Source organism: Eleutherodactylus coqui, chromosome 10 (assembly GCF_035609145.1).
Source record: "Eleutherodactylus coqui strain aEleCoq1 chromosome 10, aEleCoq1.hap1, whole genome shotgun sequence".
Taxonomy (NCBI): domain Eukaryota; kingdom Metazoa; phylum Chordata; class Amphibia; order Anura; family Eleutherodactylidae; genus Eleutherodactylus; species Eleutherodactylus coqui.
Window position 1 is genome coordinate 129,099,584 of NC_089846.1, and position 22,783 is coordinate 129,122,366.

Here is a 22,783-nt window from a genome sequence, read left to right on the forward strand (position 1 = left end):
TAGGTTGCTCGAAGCACTTTCTGCCATCCAGGACAGGACCTGCTCACACTGCTCATTTTCTAATAAAGGTCTCCCGCGTGGACCCATTAATTGGGCGATGAATGTGGGGACGCCAGAAACATGCCTCTCTCCTAATCGCGCAGCAGTCGGCTGCGACACACCTGGATCAGGAGCTCGGCCTGTGCCCACACCCTGACTTGGGCCTACGCGTCCTCGGCCGCGTCCACGTCCTCTAGGCCTACCCCTACCCCTCAGCATGCTGTATTACCAGTGATTTGATTTCCCAGGCAGGAAATAAATTGGCGCAAGCCTGCAGGCCAAATATAATTTCTTTTCCTTTTTAGCAAATGGAAGACCCCACTGCGTATATTCAATGAACAAGAAGTTTAATATCTGTGGTGTGGCCCTCAAAAAGTGTCACACAACTATAGTGTAGCAGAGTTATTAACTCTAGCAGAGCAGGTATTTGCCAGTCAGGAAAGACAATGGCGCAAGCCTGCAGTAAACCGTAGCTGGTTGCGTCTGATTTTTGTACGTTCTCCACGCAGCACACACGTACACGGAGACCTTAGGACTGACACAGGCAGGCCAAATATAATTTCTTTTCCTTTTTTGCAAAGGGAAGGACCCACTGCGTATATTCAATGAACAAGAAGTTTAATATCTGTGGTGTGGCCCTCAAAAAGTGTCACACAACTATAGTGTAGCAGAGTTATTAACTCTAGCAAAGCAGGTATTTGCCAGTCAGGAAAGACAATGGCGCAAGCCTGCAGTAAACCGTAGCTGGTTGCGTTTGATTTTTGTACGTTCTCCACGCAGCACACACGTACACGGAGACCTTAGGACTGACACAGGCAGGCCAAATATAATTTTTTGTCCTTTTCTGCAAAGGGAAGGACCCACTGCGTATATTCAATGAACAATAACTTTTAGAACTGTAGTGTGGCCCTGAAAAAGTGACACACAACTTTAGTGTAGCAGAGTTATTAACTCTAGCAGAGCAGGTATTTGCCAGTCAGGAAAGACAATGGCGCAAGCCTGCAGTAAACCGTAGCTGGTTGCGTCTGATTTTTGTACGTTCTCCACGCAGCACACACGTACACGGAGACCTTAGGACTGACACAGGCAGGCCAAATATAATTTTTTGTCCTTTTTAGCAAAGGGAAGGACCCACTGCGTATATTCAATGAACAATAACTGTGTTGTGGCCCTGCCTACACAATTCTTTCCCTGCAGTATCAATGGAGGGTGCAATGCTCTGCACAGACGATTTTTAGAAAAAAAAATATATGCAACACTGCTAACAGCAGCCAGCACAGTACTGCACACAGTTAAATATGGCCCTAGAAAGGACCGTTGAGGTTCTTGAAGGCTACACTCACTCCTAACACTCTCCCTGCCTATACACCACTTCTGTCCCTAATGCCGGGTGCAATGCTCTGCACTGCCGATTTTGAGAGAAAAAAAAACACTGCTAGCAGCAGCCTGCACACAGGTAGATGTGGCCCTGAGAAGGACCGTTGGGGTTCTTGAAGCCTACACTGACTCCTAACGCTCTCCCTACAGCAGCTCCAGCACGATACCACTGTCCCTCAGCTAACTCACAAGACATCTGTGGCGAGCCGCGGGAGGGGCCGATTTTTATACTCGGGTGACATCTGATCGCCCCAGCCACTCACAGCAGGGGGGTGGTATAGGGCTTGAACGTCACAGGGGGAAGTTGTAATGCCTTCCCTGTCTTTCAATTGGCCAGAAAAGCGCGCTAACGTCTCAGAGAGGAAACTGAAAGTAACCGGAACACCGCGTGGTACTCGTTACGAGTAACGAGCATCCCGAACACCCTAATATTCGCACGAATATCAAGCTCGGACGAGTACGTTCGCTCATCTCTAATGAAAATCAATGTACTTTCATCTACTCCATTCACCGCATATTATGTGCGCGTAATATGCAATAAAATGACGCTTGTGTGAATTAGAACTAATACAATACTGTGTACTAACAGATATTTTTCATATATATATATATATTACATTAGTAGTATTTTACAGCACTGTAGACACTTACATAGAGATACCTATTGCTTCACCGCCGTACTGCAATCACATGAGCAGAGCCAGACATGCAGTAGATAGCAGAGAACCGCTGTGCAAGAACCATATACGGCCCCTCTGCCTCCCCCACAAGTGATGTGTTGTCATATGCTCACCAAATGTTCAGGACCAAGTGTTTCCAGAGCTTCTTCCGCAGCGCTGCACTGACTGGAGCGCTCTGGACGACTTTTAAATACTTTTGCTATTTGTTTATTGAAACTTTTTTAGCGGGTCTTATCTTTTATGTGGCTCAGCCACCAGCTGAGGGGTATGAGGTAGGCCGGGCTCACACAACCAGAAGAATCGCAGCGTTTTACCTGCGTATGAAATTGCGTATACCTGCTTATTGTCGAATAAAGACAAGCAGAGTTGCAGACAGCACAACCTTAACCCAATAAGGGATGAACTGGTAAATTGCAATCGCCACAAGGAAATTGATCCAAATAATTTCCAAAGTAATCCACGTATGTAGAGAAAAGTATGGCAGCAAACCAGGTGCAGATAAATGATGCAGAGCTTTATTCCTCCACAAGTCACAGATACATGACGTTTCGACACACAGTCTTTTTCAAATGCAATGAAAGCAATGGTACAACAGGGTATATATGCAGTCAAACAGCCAATCAGTTGTTAATTGCAAATTAGTACCTGATGTGAAGGGTTTAGAATCAATGCATGGATACTTGTGGGCACTTCCGGCATCAGGCGTCGTCATGGAGAAAGTCATGTGATAGAACGTCATGATGTCACGACGTACCACGCATAGGGGCCTCATACAGCGTGTCTACACTGTCACGTGAACACACGTCATCGAATGCGCCACATGTGCGCATCAGAGTAAGCGCTTCCAAATAGGGCGCATAAATTAATCGCAAACTTGCGAAAAAGGGCCTGCGTGTCAAAATGTGCGTTCCAAAGCGGGGCGCATAAATACTACGTATTCAATGCGAAAAAAGGTTGAAAAAAGCCGAAAGTGTCAACGAGAGTCCATGCCTCATTTGACGTGACATCGTTGTACACGTCAATTACCCATGAGAGCCTCATTTGACGTGACATCGTTGTACACGTCAATTACCCATGAGAGCCTCATTTGACGTTACATCGTTGTACACGTCAATTACCCATGAGAAGGGATTAGAGGCAGTGAGATACAAACTAGCATCGTCTGACATATCTCTCAAATGCGAACATGTTGTTCTATCATTACTTGAACTTATTCTGTCAAAAAATTATTTTCTTTTTGCAGGCAAATACTACAGGCAGTGTCGGGGGACCGCCATGGGATCGAACGTAGCGCCTACTTATGCAAATATTTACATGAACAGATTCGAGGAAGAATTTGTGTATGCGTCTGCGTTCTGGCCCATGGTGGCCTCCTGGCACCGGTATATTGATGACATATTCTTGGTGTGGCGTGGCAATGAGAGTGACTTGATGTCATTCCACTCGGAGTTAAATGGCATTTGGCCAGAACTCCAATTCACTTTGAAATATTCAAGAAACGAAATTGCATTTTTGGACGTTCTAGTAACCAATGTTGGCGGTAGATTGGAAACCGATCTTTATGTTAAAGAAACGGACCGTAATAGTTTACTAGAGTACAATAGCTTTCAGCCTCGCTCCATGGTAAGGTCTCTACCGTGGAGCCAGTTAATTAGGGTTAAACGAGTTACCATTGACCACAAACTGGATACTCGTTTGTCACAGATGTGCACTAAATTCCTATCACGTGGATATCCTCACAATGTAATCACTATGGCCACACAAAAACTGACTAATGTTCAACGTGTCGATTTGTTGTCCCCTAGATCCAGGGTGGAGGGTCCAAAACGGATCCCTTTTGTATCGGTATACAATCCTGTAAGTACACGATTATCTGCTGTTCTCAGAAAACATTGGTCATTGCTACGCATGGCCGACAATAACATTGAGGAGTTTGTTAATCCCCCCATGATGTCCTACAAAAGGGGTAAGAACTTGCGAGACATCTTGGTACACTCATTGTATGAAAAGAAATCAGGATTACAGCAAACATTATTAGCACCCTGCCGCTCGGGAAATTTCCCGTGCCTAGGGTGCTCTTGCTGCAATAATATGCTTAAGGGTGATAAATTTCACCATTCATCAACGGGTGCCGCTTTCTCGATTAAAGGTTTCTTCACGTGTTCCTCTTCTTACGTAATTTACCTTTTGTGTTGTCCATGTGGACTGCAGTACGTAGGAGAAACAACGCTTGAAGTTCCTACTAGAATTAATGGACATAAAAGCTCTATTCGTACTAAGAACCTGTCATTACCTGTTTCGCGCCATTTTGTGGAGAGTGGTCACACGGTCGGTCAACTACAATTTAGGGTGATCGACTGTGTGCCCCCTCTCTCACGTGGCGGCGATCGTGAAAAAATTCTCCTTAAAAAAGAACTCCGCTGGATCTATACTTTAGACACTTTGACGCCACGTGGCCTCAATATAGATTACAATATCACGCAATATCTATAGTGCTGTTGATCCTCACCAGATCTGTCTTACTTTTATTTTTGCATTTCTTGTATTTGGTATTTATTTTGATATGTTTGTCATATTTTTGCTTATTTATACTTTTTTCTTCTGTTATAGTGGTGAAATATATATTCGTTTGAGATATTGGATATTGGAATCTACCGGAGTGAACTTGGAGCTACACATGGAGACTTACATCCTTTATTTGCAAACACATTTTGTGCATATTCATATACCGCGGTTTCTGCTGCGATTTGCACATTATGCATCCTTTTCCTTGGTGCTACTAATCCCAGCTGTTATATTTGTTATGTTTCTATACATTGCTTTATTTGGATGTTTGCTCTGTGTGTTTTGCCCTTGTTCCTTCCGTACTGTTTGTATTATTTTTTGTATTTGACTAATTAATGCATGGACTCTTGTTGACACTTTCGGCTTTTTTTGACCTTTTTTCGCATTGAATACGTAGTATTTATGCGCCCCGCTTTGGAACGCACATTTTGACATGCAGGCCCTTTTTCGCAAGTTTGCGATTAATTTATGCGCCCTATTTGGAAGCGCTTATTCTGATGCGCACTTGTGGCGCATTCGATGACGTGTTTTCACGTGATAGTGTAGACACGCTGTATGAGGTTCCTATGCGTGGTACGTCGTGACATCATGACGTTCTATCACATGACTTTCTCCATGACAACGCCTGATGCCGGAAGTGCCCACAAGTATCCATGCATTGATTCTAAACCCTCCACATGAGGTACTAATTTGCAATTAACAACTGATTGGCTGTTTGACTGCATATATACCCTGTTGTACCATTGCTTTCATTGCATTTGAGAAAGACTGTGTGTCGAAACGTCATGTATCTGTGACTTGAGGAGGAATAAAGCTCTGCATCATTTATCTGCACCTGGTTTGCTGCCATACTTTTCTCTACATACCTGCATATTGTCGTGTATGAGTGCCTTTTTGTGCGTATATTCACAGCGTATTTTACAAAAAGGAACGCACGCAGGCAATGATGTCAGAAGTTACCCAACCCCCCTGAAGTCTGGAGAACCATGCCTTCACAACTGGATGATGTGCTCTAGGCTTGACTAGTTTTTACTACTTTTTTTGCACAGCCACGTCCAATGATGATGGAGTAAGAGCCCAGAAGAAAGAATCAAAAGTTTGTGTCCTTTTTTTCTTTTGTTATAGCTTTAATATTCGTATATCTCTTGTCTTTTTAGGTTCCTCGCCACCGGGAACTCCTATGCATCACTGCACTTTGAGTTCCTTTTGGGCCTGTCCACCATCTGTGGGATCATCAGGAGGACCTGCAATGTGATTTGGGAGCAGCTGAAGCCATTGTTGATGTTGCCCTCTCCGCAAGCCTGGCTGGACACTGTGCCGTTTCCGAACTGCATCGGTGCCATGAATGGTAAGCACATCTGTGTGAAGAAGCCACTGCACTCCAGGTCCCAATATTACAACTATTAACAGTACTTTTCGGTAGTTCTGTTGTCCTTGGCTGATTGTAGCTATTGGTTTATACTTGTTGATATATGGTCCTATGGAAGCACTGCGAATGCTCGCAATTTCAGGGCTTCCAGAATGGAGCAGCACCTTCTTTCTTTCCAACCACCTGCCAAAGCTACGGATGCTTTCTGGTTCCTAAGGTCCCCCAGCCCGATTCGTTATTGTCATGCATGAAGGTTTGGGCCTGACAACTTACATTCTGCAGCCATTTTCAACCAGAGGTTTGAACATCAGAAGACAGGTTTTTAATTACCATCTCACATAGGCTCGCCATTTTGACGAATGTGCCTTTGGGATTCTTACCAGTAAATGGTGAGTTTTCCTGGGCACTATTGAGATGGAACCCAAGAACGTGTGTGGTAATTCAAGCTGGCATGGTTCTGCACGATGTTTGCTGGATCAATGACGCAGGTTGGACTGTGGTTGATGCTCCAGTTGCAGCAACCTCACAAGTTGTTGCAGTTGTCCACAACCCACAACCCATAGATCTGCCGCGGGATATCGCTACACCCATGAATAGGAGGCATAAGAAAACCATGTGAAAGAAGTTGCAGGTGAAGAGAACAATGTGAAGGAAGTTGCAGAGAATGGCAAAACTGAGTCAGTAGAGGCAGACTCTACACAAGGACCTGAAAAGAAGCAACTGAAGAACCAACGGCAGTGAAGGAGTGAGCAAGAAAGTGAGCATGAGAAAGAGGAGATAGTAAAAATAAAAGAAAAATGGATCCTTGATAGAGATGAGCGAGCATACTCGCTAAGGACAATTACTCGATCGAGCATTGCCCTTAGCGAGTACCTGCCCGCTCGGAAGAAAAGGTTTGGCTGCTGGCGTGGGTGAGAGGTGAGTTGCGGCAGTGAGCAGGGGGCGCGGGGGGAAGAGAGGGAGAGAGATCTCCCCTCCATTCCTCCCCGCTCTCCCCCGCCGCTCCCTGCCCGCCACCGGCAGCCGAACCTTTTCTTCCGAGCGGGCAGGTACTCGCTAAGGGCAATGCTCGATCGAGTAATTGCCCTTAGCGAGTATGCTCACTCATCTCTTATCCTCGAGCCTGGAGTTATACTATAGACACTATATAAACTAATAACAGACTATATACTGTACAGTATAAATACTATATTCTGTATAGTATATAAACTGTATCCTCTATGAACTGCACACTGTCTTCTCATACACATACATTAATCTTCACTGTACACTTTATACACCATATATAGACTATATACTGTACATTATACACTCTAAACTATATACGCTATACACAGACTCAATATTGCAATCTATTGGGCACATTTACACATTTTTATAGCACTATATTTACTGTTTTATACCAGATTTCTGTTGTATAAAACTTGCACGTTTTGGCACATCTCGTGCACCAAAATATGCAAATCGTTGCTTCTATACGCCAGCCTTGCCACTTTTTAAAAAAATGGATGAGCTTAGTGTTAGAGGAGCGGCTGCTCATGGCCTGCCAGATTTACTATAGCTCACCGGCGTATGTTATAGCTGAATTCTACCTCTGGTTATCGCTAGGGTAGATTTAATTTTTGACTGACAGACGAAAGATGCACCAAATGTATAAAGAGCTTCACATATTACATGCCCTTCATGCCTGTGCACCCTGTACTAAGACATATAAATACACATCTCTAAATAGATAAATCAGCCCTTATATACTTTACACTTTAAACACTATACATAGACTATATGCTGTACACTAGACATTGCAATATTTACAGTCCACTATACACACTATATACTGTACGCAGATTATATACTTTATCTACACTTTGTACACAGACAATATACTGTACACTATATACACTAAACACAGGCTATATAATGAACACTATATGCATTTTAAAGACTGTATATCGTGTTTCCCCCCCAAAATAAGACACTGGCTTATATTAATTTTTGCCCTAAAAGGGGCACAGTGTCTTATTTTCGGGGGGCTTATACTCACCTGGTTCACAGCGTCCCGATGCCTCCCAATGGTCCCGGCAGCGCTGCGGTGACCTGCATGCTCCTTGTCTCACAGCTGAGCTTCTGCTGGTGACAGGGCTTTGAATACCCCACCTCCAGCAAAGCGAGTGCTGTGATTTGCTAATCGAGCGCCAGCAGCCAATCACAGCCGGTGCTCGAATGGCTGTGATTGGCTCATCAAGTGCTCAATTAGCCAATCACAGCACTCGCTTAGCTGTAGGCTGGGTATTCAGAAGCTCAGCTGTGAGACAAGGAGGATGCAGGTTATCGCAGTGCCACCGGAGACCATCAGGACGCCGCGGACCAGGTGAGAATTGATTTTTTTTAGGGGGATGGGGCACTTTAGCTAGGGAGGCCTTATATTTCAAGCCTCTCCCAAAAACCCGATAGGTCTTACTATCGGAGTAGGACCTATTTATGGGAAAACACGGTAATATAGGCTATGAGCACATTCTATACACTATATAGTATACACTCTGTTACACTCACACTATATGTTGTACAATATACATAGACAATATACTGTACAGTAGGGTGGCCCATAGAGATATAGTAAAAAATAAAGTGACAGCTATACAGCAAGACACCTTCCCAATTTGTTACATATGCTTAGGGCTCAGTCACACGGGCGTTTTTACGCACGTAAAAACGTTTGCACTACACACGTAAAAAAAAAAGCGTGGCCACGTCCATTGCCACCCATATGTTCTATCTTTTGTAGATGCAATTTTTTTTTTGACAAATGCAGTGCGAATGTTTTTACGTGCGTATAAACGTGTATATTATGAGAAATGGCGCCTATGCGCAACATTTCCCATTACACAAGCTACAGCATTAATAGTAACTATTTGCTTTTTCAAAAGAACCACCATACTTTAAACCATTAAGTATTGACAATGGCATTTGTCCCGACAATCCACACATTTGTAGATTCCTACAAAAATACCTCCAAATATATGAAAATAGTAAAATTCTGACACAGATACTTATCAGTCAGCGCTTAAGCACTGGACACAGACACTTATCAGTCAGCGCTTAAGCACTGGACACAAACACTTATCAGTCAGCGCTTAAGCACTGGACACAGACACTTATCAGTCAGCGCTTAAGCACTGGACACAGATACTTATCAGTCAGCGCTTAAGCACTGGACACAGACCTCTTGGTCATCTGTGTTGGAACAGCCTTGCGATTTGCTTCCACGACTTGAAGCAGCAGTTGTTTTTCTTCCTATATGGGGACATTACATTCATATACTGATTACATACACGCTCCCGAGGGCTCATTCACATTTGTATTAGGGCTGTCTGTCTCTCTAATCCGTGTTTGGAGCAGAAAAGCGGAAGTGAAACAGAATTATACATTTCCGCTTTTTTCTGTGTTGATTTCATTGGGCTTTCAAAACAAAGGAAAGCTTTTAGTTTTCTTCCATTCTGTTAGGTTTCCGTTTTCTTCACAGAACCAATAGTACCGTCTGCAGCGCTATCTGTTCCATTAAAAATACTGAAACAGCGAAACAAAAGGAAACTGAAAGCTTTTTGCTTTTTTTTTTAAACCATTGAAATTAATGGGATAAAATGGGAAACATTTCATTCCATTTTTATTGTGTTTTCCGGATGCCTCTGAGGCTTTCCTTGTACTGTGTCACTGCATAAAAAGATAAAACCATCAGTACATGTAAGTGGGGTAGCAATCAAGTTTATGATACAATCACCAGCAATGGCAGATATTCGTATATTCTGTATAGATTGAGGGGGAGCTAACAAAGTTTCCTCTGCTGAGCCCAAGGATGCCGGTCTGATACTGTACTTTACCACATATTGAAGGACACAGAAAGCAATGCAAGGAGACCTATGAAATAACTCAATTATGTGTAATCAGTAGAGATGAGCGAACACGTTCGGCTCCGCCCCTTTTTCGCCCGAACACCGAACTTTGCGAACACTTCAGTGTTCGGGCGAAAAAGTTCGGGGGCCGCCGTGGCAGCGCGGGGGGGTGCGGTGGGGAGTGGGGGGGAGAGGGAGAGAGAGAGGGCTCCCCCCTGTTCCCCGCTACTGCCGCCCGCGCCGCCGCGCATCTCCCCGCCCCCCGGCGGCACCCGGACACTTACGCGCGAACACTGCAGTGTTCGGCAAAGCCGGTGTCCGGGTGCGGATGTGTCCGTAACGGACACGTTCGCTCATCCCTAGTAATCAGCAAAATATGTTATACAAAATAATAGAGAAGCGATCCAGTAACAATATACAATATAACAATATACAATATAACAATATACAATATAACGATATACATTGCTGCTTGTGTATTCGATCAGGATAGGGTATTAGGCTGCTCTTACACAGTCGTCTGTTTAAGGGTGCATTCCCACGAACGTATATCGGCTCGGTTTTCACGCCGAGCCGATATACATTGTCCTCGTGTGCACGGGAGGGAGGATGGAAGAGCCAGGAGCAGGAACTGAGCTCCCGCCCCCTCTCTGCCTCCTCTCCACCCCTCTGCACTATTTGCAATGAAAGGAGGCGGGGCAGGGCGGGGCTAAGTTCTGAGAATTAGCCCCACCCCCGCCCCACCTCTCCCCATTGCAAATAGTGCAGAGGGGCGGAGAGGAGGCAGAGAGGGGGCGGGAGCTCAGTTCCTGCTCCTGGCTCTTTCATCCTCCTGCACATGAGGAGGACGTATATCGGCTCGGCGTGAAAACCGAGTCGATATACGTTCGTGGGAATGCAGCCTAAGGCTGGGTTCACACAGGAAAGAAATCCCACGGAATGACCGCATGGAAATACCACAAGATTTCCATGGAAGAAATGCAGCTTTAAAACCCATGGCCTTTCATTGCATAGAAAGGAAAGAGGCCGTTGCAGAAATGGGGAAAGAATTAACATGCTGCATCTTTGAATTCCGCGCGGCATGTCAATTTCAGCGCTTGGCCGCAACGAATCGGCTGCAGCGTGTGGACGAGATTTTTGCTGGATAATACCGGAATTAAAGTTGCAGGCGGAATTAGCATGCAGAAAGTCTGCACAGAAATTCAGCGGCAATTACACTCTGTGTGAACTCAGCCCTTATGCAGTGTTTTACAGCATTGTTGTAGTAATAATAATTTAAATGTGCTTCTTAAATCAGCCTATGCAAACATATATATATATTCATATATCCACCTTCATAGAAAATAGCTAGCAGTGAAATGGTTAACTGGTTCAATACTGTACAGTGTGTGCGTGTTGCATTCTTGTGCTGGTATCTGCAATACACTCCTACACACAAGTTCCCAAGACTTAACAAGGTCCTGAGGTGTTTCCCATGAGAAAGACCTGCGATGCCCACCGCACATAAGAGGGGGACTGCCCCTTATCTCATCCCTTAGATTCCATGGTCCAGATTGGAATATTAATAAAGTCTATGCATAGGAATTACATGTTATCATAGCAACATACACTTGGGGCGCAAACATATGTTAATCATCAGCGTTGTTACATACTAGGCCAATCATGAGTTATGATGTTGGGAGGGGCATGCATGTAATTGCTGCGTCAGATTCAGTATGACAGTACTGTACTTCCTTTCAATAAACCAGAAGGGTATGGGGGCTGACGGATAAAATCTGTGAGTTCAAATACATATATTCATGCATGAAGCTTCTCATTATAACCAATCTGGAGCAGATCAGTGAAATCTTTTGGAATATGATTTATTCCTATAACAGCATTTATGAACGGTGTTTTCAAATGTGTTCGGTAGTGTTTCTAAACACACCCAATCATTGCAATGGGTGATGAGTCGTGTTAAAAAACACTGAAATATGCTAAAATAGAGCAGACAGTGTTCGAAAATCAAAACTCTTGTCTGAGAAGCCCCATTGAAACCAATGGAGGCGTTTTACACCATTTAGCACGCCGTTTAAAACGCCTCAGTAAATGCTGCATTGAAAGTCCATTGAATTTCATTGACTCCATTCACCCCATATCATGAGGTAGTGCAACGCACGCGTAATATGCGGTGAAAACACGGCTGTTGACATGAGCCCTAAGGGTACGGTCACACATAGTGAAAATGGTGTAGATTTTCTACAGTCGAATATCCGCACCACAATTTGCATAATTTTTGCATCAAAAACTAGGTCAAAATTCACACAATTAGTACGGACTTTGGTGCAAATCCTCAGCAGGATTTACCATTTCAATAGAAGGATGACGTCTGCTGCGGATCTGCATCAAAATCCACATCAAAATCGGCACCAATGATGACAATTTTGACACCGAATTTGAAGCAGATTTTGGTATTTTCTGCTGCGGAAAATCAGCATCAATTCTGCTCCATGTGAATCCTGAAGGTAACCTCACCTTGATAAATGCCGATAACACATCACATTAATCGTTTTAAAAACCCTTTTAAAATCTTTTTTATAATAGATCGAGCAGAATAACGTAAAGAGAAACTTGAGTGACCAAAGACCAATACAAGACCCTCCCCCAACCATTATCTGACTTATGATGGGTGCTGGCCTCTTACCTCAGAGAATGAACAGTTAAAAGAAAACTCAGAAGATACTGAGACGTCACCACAAAGTTTTCACTCCACTGAGCGGTACTGACCACATCAATGTCCGTCCCCCCCATCACTGTACAGTACTAACCACATTGATGACCGTTCCCGTATGTATTTTTGTCAGCCATTAAAAGGTATCATATCTACAAGATTACTTGGTTTCTCTGACTGAGAACAATCACACATCACTGAGCAGTACTGACGACATCAATGTCCATCCCGCCATCACTGAGCAGTACTGACCACATTGATGACCGTCCCCCCATCACTGAGCAGTACTGACGACATCAATGTCCATCCCGCCATCACTGAGCAGTACTGACCACATTGATGACCGTCCCCCCATCACTGAGCAGTACTGACAACATCAATGTCCATCCCCCCATCACTGAGCAGTACTGACGACATCAATGTCCATCCCCCCATCACTGAGCAGTACTGACGACATCAATGTCCATCCTGCCATCACTGAGCAGTACTGACGACATCAATGTCCATCCCCCCATCACTGAGCAGTACTGACGACATCAATGTCCATCCCGCCATCACTGAGCAGTACTGACAACATCAATGTCCATCCCCCCATCACTGAGCAGTACTGACGACATCAATGTCCATCCCCCCATCACTGAGCAGTACTGACGACATCAATGTCCATCCCGCCATCACTGAGCAGTACTGACAACATCAATGTCCATCCCCCCATCACTGAGCAGTACTGACGACATCAATGTCCATCCCGCCATCACTGAGCAGTACTGACCACATTGATGACCGTCCCCCCATCACTGAGCAGTACTGACGACATCAATGTCCATCCCGCCATCACTGAGCAGTACTGACCACATTGATGACCGTCCCCCCATCACTGAGCAGTACTGAGGACAACAATGTCCATCCCCCCATCACTGAGCAGTACTGACGACATCAATGTCCATCCCGGCATCACTGAGCAGTACTGACCACATTGATGACCGTTCCCCCCATCACTGAACAGTACTGAGGACAACAATGTCCATCCCGCCATCACTGAACAGTACTGACGACATCAATGTCCATCCCCCCATCACTGAGCAGTACTGACCACATTGATGACCATCCCCCCCATCACTGAGCAGTACTGACCACATTGATGACCATCCCCCCCATCACTGAACAGTACCGAGGACATCAATGTCCATCCCGCCATCACTGAGCAGTACTGACGACATCAATGTCCATCCTGCCATCACTGAGCAGTACTGACTACATTGATGACCGTCCCCCATCACTGAGCAGTACTGATCACATTGATGACCGTCCCCCATCACTGAGCAGTACTGATCACATTGATGACCGTCCCCCATCACTGAGCAGTACTGATCACATTGATGACCGTCCCCCATCACTGAGCAGTACTGATCACATTGATGACCGTCCTCCCATCAGACCAGTGACTGTTTATTTTTTTCAAATTTAGATGCAGCAATCCTATTGGTTGTACCCTGCAGCTGTTACCATGGTAATTAATGCAATTGAAGATTTAAAGGCACATGACACTAATATACTGTGCATCACAGTGAATTTTCATAGATGTTTAATAAATTTTTCTTATATTTCTCTTCTGATCTTCATTCGCTGTCTTCTCTAGTAGAGCGGTATCACTAAGGGTATGTTCACATGACACATTTTGGTGCGGAATTTGGGGCAGAATCAGTAACAAGTTGATACCAATATTTGCTTGCAATACACCTCCCATTTGTTTGAGTGGGAGGCCGTGCCGTTGTCTTCACGAACCAGAGTTTTCAGCCACAGAATTCTGCGGAAAAAAAAGAGGTGAAGCGTAACTTCTTGATGCGTTCTATTTTACCGCGTATTACGTGTAATAGAGCCCTATTGTTCTCTATGGGCATGTAATAAACGCTGTACATACGCAATTACATTGTGGCGTTTATACACAACGTCACTAGAGGACAGAGTGGAAAACTAATTAAAAAAAAGAAAGAAGTCACAGTGCGCATGACAGCGTGCATGAGATACACTGTCGGCGCAGGGTAAAATCACTGCCCTACGCAGTGAAACGCCTGCGCCCCTCCAGCTCACACAGCAGTAAAACGCAGCATTTTAAGCATACGCTAGGGTAAACCAGCCCTTGATCTCATGAAACTGTAAGGCTTTGTTAAGACCCATGTCAGAGGCTCTGTAAAAATCATATCTGTGAAGACGTCAGAGTGCGTTACAGCACCGAATGGAACCCATTCTAATCAATAGGCTCCATTTGGTGCCGTTCAGTTATAGCACTGAGGTCCCTAATTTATTGTACCTCGTGAGCCACATTCAGCTGTCAGTGATGATCGGGGGCCACATTCAATTCAAAAATGCAAATGGGAAATTTGTAGCCTAGGGCAACATGGCAACCTTGTCCGCGACACGTTTTGCAGCCAAAGATCGCATTATGGCTCTGCTACATCGCACCCCAAGGCCGGCTGCCAACGACTGGGTCGGATTCCACATGTGGGGGCCTGCAGCGGAATCTTTCTCTGACTGCAGCCGGCGACCCTGTGTACCTGCTTTCACCTGTATTGTGAATGACCGTGGCGGCTCGCCATCGGTCGTGCGCAGTGCAGTTTTTTTTTTAAGGTCTCCTTCCCACGGACGGATTCCGTCCGAATTCGCGGCGGAAATCCGCTGCGTTGCCCACAGCTATTAGGTTCTATTGAACCAAATAGCTCAGGACTCACGGTGCGGAATTCCATCGCGGAATTCCGCACCGTAAAATCTCCCGTCCTCACCCGCGGCATGTTCTATTTGCCGCGGGCGTACGCGGGGACGGCTTCCATTGCAGTCAATGAAAGCCGTCCGTTCACGCTATCACGTTCACGTGAAAACGCTTCCCCGCCTACCGCCGCCGCATCACATGACGCGGCCGGCGCGTCACATGACGCGGCCGCGTCCTGTGACGCGGTGGGTGTGTCATGTGACATGGCCGGCGTGTCACATGACGCTGCGGCACGTCACGCCGAATCGTCATGCGGAAGCGAGGACGCCGGATCCGCAGGTAAGTTTGGTGGTCTCTGGGGGGCGCCATGACGGGCTCCGCCGTGGAATTCCACGGCGGAGCCCGTCACGGCCGTGTGCAGCCGGCCTAAATCTTTGTTTTTTCCGCACTGTCGCTAGGCGATGATGCGGGTCAGACAACTTCTGTTGACTTCAATGGAAGCCGTGCATGCGGATTCTGCAGGAGAATAGAACATGCTGCGATTTAAAAAGCAGTTGCAGAAATCGGAATCGCTATCCACTTATGTGAGCGGATATGTGAATGTTCTATTCCTTGTGACAACCGCAGATTCCGCAATTCAAATCCGGTTGTGTGCAGCCGTCCTAAGGCCTGGCTCACAAGGGTGGATTCCAATTATGAAAGTCGCGTTAGGCATACACGCAGGCTTTGAAAAAGCATCTTAAAATTGCATATAGGCCGCATGCAGCATGCAGAATCCAGTCCGCCCGTGTGAGCCTGGCCTAAGTGAGGTCGCGTCATGATTTACGCTGTTGTAAGAAATCCAAATCTCATCAGTTTCTTGTGATTCTTGAGTCAGATTAGCAGGAACTTGTGAACCACTTACATTAGAATGCCGTGTAGCGGGGAAACTACGATCTTTGGCTGTGGATGCGACAAAGCTGCTGTTCAGCCATAGCCCCATGTGGGAAGCTAGATTTTGCTCCAGAGGTTAATAATGCACGACATGTTAAAAATGCCATCTGTTGTACCATAAAGGCCCATTGAGACCCAACGATTCCTGCTCAAAATTCGCTCAGAGCCATCTTTTGAGTGATAACCATTGCGTCTAAATGCACGGACCTCATGCAGTTTTCGTGCACGATTCGTTCCTTGCTCAATTCTAGTTTTCTAGAATTGAGCGATGAACTATTATCAGCGGTGCAGGATGTTATCACAGTCGGCAGCGCTGATAAGATTCTTTCAGCTCGTGTCCCGCTGGTAGTTCACAGCAGGACGCGAGCTGTAAGCATGGAGAACAATGCAGCTGTTTGCTTATGCAAAACAGCTGTATTGTTCGCCGAGCAATAGTGGCGGTGTCCCGCCCCGCCTGCATAGCTCTTTATGAGCTCTTTATGAATGAATCGTGGCAGAATTTTCGGCGTCGAATTCCACCTCAAAAGTACTACAAGAAAATGTGCGTCTTTCTGCCATTTTATTGTGAGGTTTTCGAAGTGCATTTTGCCCTGAAAAGGGGCAAAATCCGTTTGTGGATTTTGATGCAGAAACAAGTGTTTCCATGCGATAAAACGCAGAATTATGAAACCCATGCCTTTCTGCGATGGTTTCCATCATGCGATGTTGCGGTATTTGTAAATCGCAGCTTGTCCTATCTTTCTGCATTTTGCTATTTTTTCTCCCCTATGGAGCCTCCGATCTATCGCATATTCGTGCGTTGCGATACGTTTTTAACATTAGCAATTCATGTTGCCGTCTATTGTGGTGGGAGAAAATTGCGCCACACAAGCGCAGGATGCTGCGATGGGATGCGCAATGTTTTTCCAGGTAAAAGCATCGCTGACGCTCAAACATCGCATCAACGAAAATGCAATATGGCAGCGATTTTCTCACAGCAATATTGCGTTCGCCAGTGTGAAGGAGCCCTAAGGGTGCATTTACACAGCGGCAAAACTGCGATTATGGATGTGAGCACGATACGCTTTTTCTTTACAAAAACATATCGCTTTGCATCCATGTGCTTGATTATCATGATCCTGAAAAGTTCGCAATTGCCTTCAATGTTAAAAATCGCATCGCATTTACATACAAATTGCGGCCTTCGAGTGCGATGCGATTTTTTTTTAAAGACCCCACAGGAAGTAATGGCCGATTCCCTACGAGGAATCGCCCAAAAATATAGGCGGGTTCCGTCTATATCGCTTTCAGACGTGTAAAACTCGCCCGTGTGAACGCACCCTAACAAAGAGGTGGAGATGAAAGCATCAGCGCGAACACGATAGCGACATCTAGATGATCTAGAACGTTCTTCGGAGCCGAGCGGTTGGTAGGGTTATTAAACAGGTAGCGGGCATATTTAGTGATGGCCCGCCGCCATGAGGTGCCTTCAGCTGCCATTTGGTGTATGACAATGGCGCTCAGAGTTTATGTACAATGGACGCCATGTTGGTACGTGATGATAACATGTAACATGTGATATGAGTTCCGCTACGGAGCAGAATAATGTAAAAAAATGACGTTTTTGTTCAGTAAAGTTTATTTTTAATAAAAATGTGCCGCCTCCATGTCCGTCATCGCCGCGCCATCACGTACCACCAGCCACTCATGGGCAACCACTAGGTGCAGCACTTGCCACCCAGGTAGCCCGGCCTTCTCATAATGGCATGGCAGTTTAGTTCCTGTGTGACTGAGGTACATTTATGGGGCACAGCATATCCTGTGCTGTAAACACTGGCACTGCCAGGCTTCATGGGACCTGTAGTCCTCCCCGCACTCGGGCCAGGCCCGGGACACAAGGGGTGCACCCAATCTCAGACTTCTCCCTAGCAACAGCAGCAGCAACAGCCGCTCTCTGGGATCCCGTCCGGCGCATGCGCAGCCCGGAGCGGACAGCGGGAGAGCGGTAACACCGGGGGAAGGAACATGGCGGACGGTAGCGGCAAACTGAAGGGGCTGCGGGAACAGATGGGTAAGTGACAGCACCGGTATACCGGAGGGCACGGAGGAGGGTGTATGTGGGGCTAAGAAGGCGGGAAACCGCTGTGGTGGGCTGGAAGTGTGAGAGGACGTGGCCTGTCATGGAGGAGAGCTGAGGAGGGGCTGCTCCGGCCTATCACCCGGCGTCCTGTCACCCTGCCCCGGCTCTTAGCGGTGGCCTCGGTCACCACAGGAGGCTGGGGCACCGTGCCACACACTGGGGGGGGGGTTCCAGAAGCTGGAGGACTACAAGTCCCAGCATGGCCCTCCACACACTGTTTATGGGCTGTCTGTACTCTGCGGGGCGCCCGACCTTGTTTGTACGCTGCCGGTTTTGCGCCATCTGAGACTCAACTTTTTTCTTGCACTTAACAATAAAAGAGTCCCAAGAGTCGTGCGCAAATACCCACAGTGCCATGTAGGATGCGGCGGCGCCAGGTGAGGTACCACAGCGCCATGTAGGATGCGGCGGCGCCAGGTAAGGTACCACAGTGCCATGTAGGGTGCGGCGGCGCCATGTGAGGTACCACAGCGCCATGTAGGATGCGGCGGCGCCAGGTAAGGTACCACAGTGCCATGTAGGGTGCGGCGGCGCCAGGTAAGGTACCACAGTGCTATGTTGGGTGTGGCGGCGCCAGGCGAGGTACCACATAGGATGCGGCGGCGCCAGGTAAGGTACCACAGTGCCATATAGGGTGCGGTGGCGCCAGAGGAGGTGCCACAGTGCCATGTAGGGTGCGGCGGCGCCAGGTAAGGTACTACAGTGCTATGTTGGGTGTGGCGGCGCCAGGCGAGGTACCACATAGGATGCGGCAGCGCCAGGTAAGGTACCACAGTGCCATGTAGGGTGCGGCGGCGCCATGTGAGGTACCACAGCGCCATGTAGGATGCGGCGGCGCCAGGTAAGGTACCACAGTGCCATGTAGGGTGCGGCGGCGCCAGGTAAGGTACCACAGTGCTATGTTGGGTGTGGCGGCGCCAGGCGAGGTACCACATAGGATGCGGCGGCGCCAGGTAAGGTACCACAGTGCCATATAGGGTGCGGTGGCGCCAGAGGAGGTGCCACAGTGCCATGTAGGGTGCGGCGGCGCCAGGTAAGGTACTACAGTGCTATGTTGGGTGTGGCGGCGCCAGGCGAGGTACCACATAGGATGCGGCAGCGCCAGGTGAGGTACCACAGTGCCATGTAGGGTGCGGTGGCGCCAGGGGAGGTGCCACAGCGCCATGTAGGGTGTGGCGGCGCCAGGCGAAGTGCCACAGCGCCATGTAGGGTGCGGGGGCGCCAGGTGAGGTGCCACAGCGCCATGTAGGGTGTGGCGGCGCCAGGCGAAGTGCCACAGCGCCATGTAGGGTGCGGGGGCGCCAGGTGAGGTGCTACAGCGCCATGTAGGGTGTGGCGGCGCCAGGTCCAATTTTCTCGGAACGCTTTTGCGCGCACGGAAATACCGCCTTAGTGAGGGGTGAGTTTTGCAGCAAAATCCATAATAAATCCCCACGTGCGGGTTCCCTTGTGGCGCCACGCCGGAATTACATTCCATGCGGCTGAACGCTAAAAGAACGTTCGCGTGTAAACGCCTTGCAGTGCAGATCTGAAATTCACGTACAGAAAAAAAAAAAAAATATATGACCTGACGCTTCTTGCGCAGATTCCACGCCAGCAATTCCACGGGTGCGTATGCCGATTGAAAAGGGGCCAAACTCGCATGCGGACCCGCAGTCCTCCATCTATAGAGCGCAGCCGTGGACTTTTGCCATAGTTTTTAGAGACAGAGTCCATGTCCGGTTTTGATGTCTGCGGTCCGTGATCTGCGCGGACGCTACACGTTGCATTTCCTATTTTTGTACGTGAAAGCGGATGAGAAAAAGACATGCAGCAATTCTTGGACTCTTTCACACAGGCAGAAGCACATTTCGGGTACCAAAACCTGCTTAAGCCCGCGTATTTTGCCCGCTCCAGCGTATTTTTGCAAGCGCAAATGCACTGCGGATTTGTGTGCGCAAAAACACAATCACATTGATTTTGCGTGTAAATACACAGCGAATGTGCAGGTTACCTGCGTGTTTACACACGGCCATTGATTTCCAAGGGGTTCTACAGTGCGTAATACGCACAACGATGGGGCGCGCTGCAAGTATTTTTTATGCAATCGCACAATGCATGAAAAAATCCGCTAGTGAACAAAGACATTGAAATGACGGCCCCTGTCCACGGGCGTATAGGTAAAACATATGGCTGTGCGTGCGCTGTGCGTGCCCGCGTATCTCACGGACGTGCGCAGTGTAACTGTCATTTTTCCTTTTTTTAATTCCCTGCTCTGAAACTGAGCCGTAATGCGTAGACAAACGCCGTCCGAGTACGTATGACAACGCAGGGCATTGTGTGCTGGCTCACGCTGCGCGGTGGATGAGAGTCCAAGAAATCCACAGCGGGTCTACTATGTGGCCCATGACTGTACATGTGTGCGTGCCGTCCGTGTGTCCGCTTGTTCTCTACGCGGACTACAGACACGCTCGTGCGCCTCAGGCCACATTCATACGGAGTGGATTTTCTGCAGCAGAAAGTCCGCTGTGGATCCGCATTAAAATTTGTGTCAAAATTTGTATCTGACGTGCGGATCTTGATGTGGATTCTGCACCCTCGCCCAAAGGCCGCCTGCACACGAGCGGGTCGGATCCGGCAGCGAGAATTCTCGCCGCGGGACCCGACCCGAGAGCCTGCAGGGACGAGCGCGTACTCTCCCGTGCCTGGCGGCCCCAGCTCTTTCATGTGCCGGCTGCCGCGCATGCGCAGACCAGAGCCGGCAGCCGGGTGAGTGCGTGCCCCGCAGAAAAATAGGACATGCCGCGGTTTGTTTGCCGCGGCCGTCTGCATAGGAGTGCGTATTGTAATGCACTCCTATGCAAACTTTCAGCTGCGGAAATCCCGCGGCGGGATTTCCGCCCGTGTGCAGGTGGCCAAAGAGGTGAGGTCTGTGCCGATAATCCGCGGGTCTGTGTACGAACTGTTGTTATCTGCAGCGGACAGATACGATTTTTGAGCATCTCCTCTACTTTGCCGCTCCTGTAATCGGTGTGGATTTCCCATGTGCAAAATGCAGCAAATCCGCCTTTTGTGAACATGGCGATCGGGTTGCCCTATATTAATCCTGGTGGGTTGTGGGGCGGTGCGGTTTTACTGGGCAGTGCCAGGCTCTGTCTGACATTTAGCAGAGTTCATTTTCTCTTTAGGTTATATTTACACGGACAAGTGTGACATCCGTGCAAGAGACTCAGACCGAGATGTCGCATGTAAACCTGCAAAAAAAAATATTTTTTTTTCTGCGAGTGCAAAGCAAAACTCATGGCTGATCGGGCAGGTTTTGTGCGCGTGGAAAAAACCCCGCATGTTTCAATACATTCTCATGCATATCACATAGCAGAAGTGGCCATGCAATTTTTTTTTTTTTTTTTTTTAATATCTCCCCAAAGTAGGACATGCCGAGATTTTTCTATTTTTCGGGCTGAGAGAAAAATTGCTTGTGTAAGTTAACTTAATTTAAAATAATGGGTTCTATTCACGTGCGTCTCTCATATGTGAAAATCGCTTGTGCGAATACGCCCTTAGAGAAGTAATGCAACTTTGACGAACTGTTGTGCCTAGAAGACGACACACCTTTGGCTTACAGAAGCAGAAGTCATAAAGCCAGTTTTATACTCCGTGGCCACACTGTAGATCCCGGTGACCGCTGCTCCACTAAACCCTACACCGGTCTACTGATGCAAGCTTGGGTCTCCGCAGAACCGTATGGTCTCGTAAGTCCAGCCGGTCTTGTTGTATCACAACTGCTGGGAACCGACCTTCATGAAAAGCTGGGTGACAACGAATAGTAACAACCATTACAAAAAGTTGTCATCCAGCTTTCCCAAAATCCGGAGCTGACCAGTCTCCTTTTTCATCCCACATGACCACATTAGTCTTGAAAAGTTGTGAACTCTTCCACATGTCCGTATTGTCACCCAGGCTTCCTAGGATGAAGGCGCTGGCGAGTCCCGTGCTGCGTTTGCTGTTGATCCTCCTCTTACTTTAGGCATGTGATCTACGGTCGTTGCTGGTAAACAGCAGTAGATCTGTACGTTTGCAGATCCGTGGACGTGTGTGGCTGTCGGGCGTGCTCTGGGGGAGTCATATGAATGCACACGAGAGACTTGATCGCTGACGTCTCTGCAGCTTCCCCTGCTAGCTGGGAACAAGAGTTTGCACACAGTGAGGCCGGCTTCCTGTCCATCACCATGCACAGCACATCTGTGGCAGCCATTACATTTCCGGGGCTTTTATGGGTTTCCTATTCCCTTTACTGCTCCGCACTTACTCCTTGCTTGTTTAGGGGACATTCTATCTAAGCTCAATATAAAATATTAGTATTTTGTAGCAGAAGTGCTGTAAGTTTTGTGTATTACTGTGCCATGGAAGTCCTAACA

General features: G+C 47.4%; 1 protein-coding gene across 7 annotated transcripts in view; it reads left to right on the forward strand.

Annotated features, from left to right (window-relative positions):
- The first annotated feature begins 18,192 nt into the window (after window positions 1-18,192).
- The window catches only part of MAP7D3 (MAP7 domain containing 3), a 65,684-nt gene continuing 61,093 nt past the window's right edge, over window positions 18,193-22,783 (forward strand). For all 7 annotated transcript variants that reach the window (XM_066581822.1, XM_066581823.1, XM_066581825.1 and 4 more), the window contains exon 1: window positions 18,193-18,317. In XM_066581822.1, coding sequence (XP_066437919.1) covers window positions 18,272-18,317 — 46 coding nt within the window. In that variant the 5' untranslated portion in view covers window positions 18,193-18,271. The remainder of the gene's footprint in view (window positions 18,318-22,783) is intronic.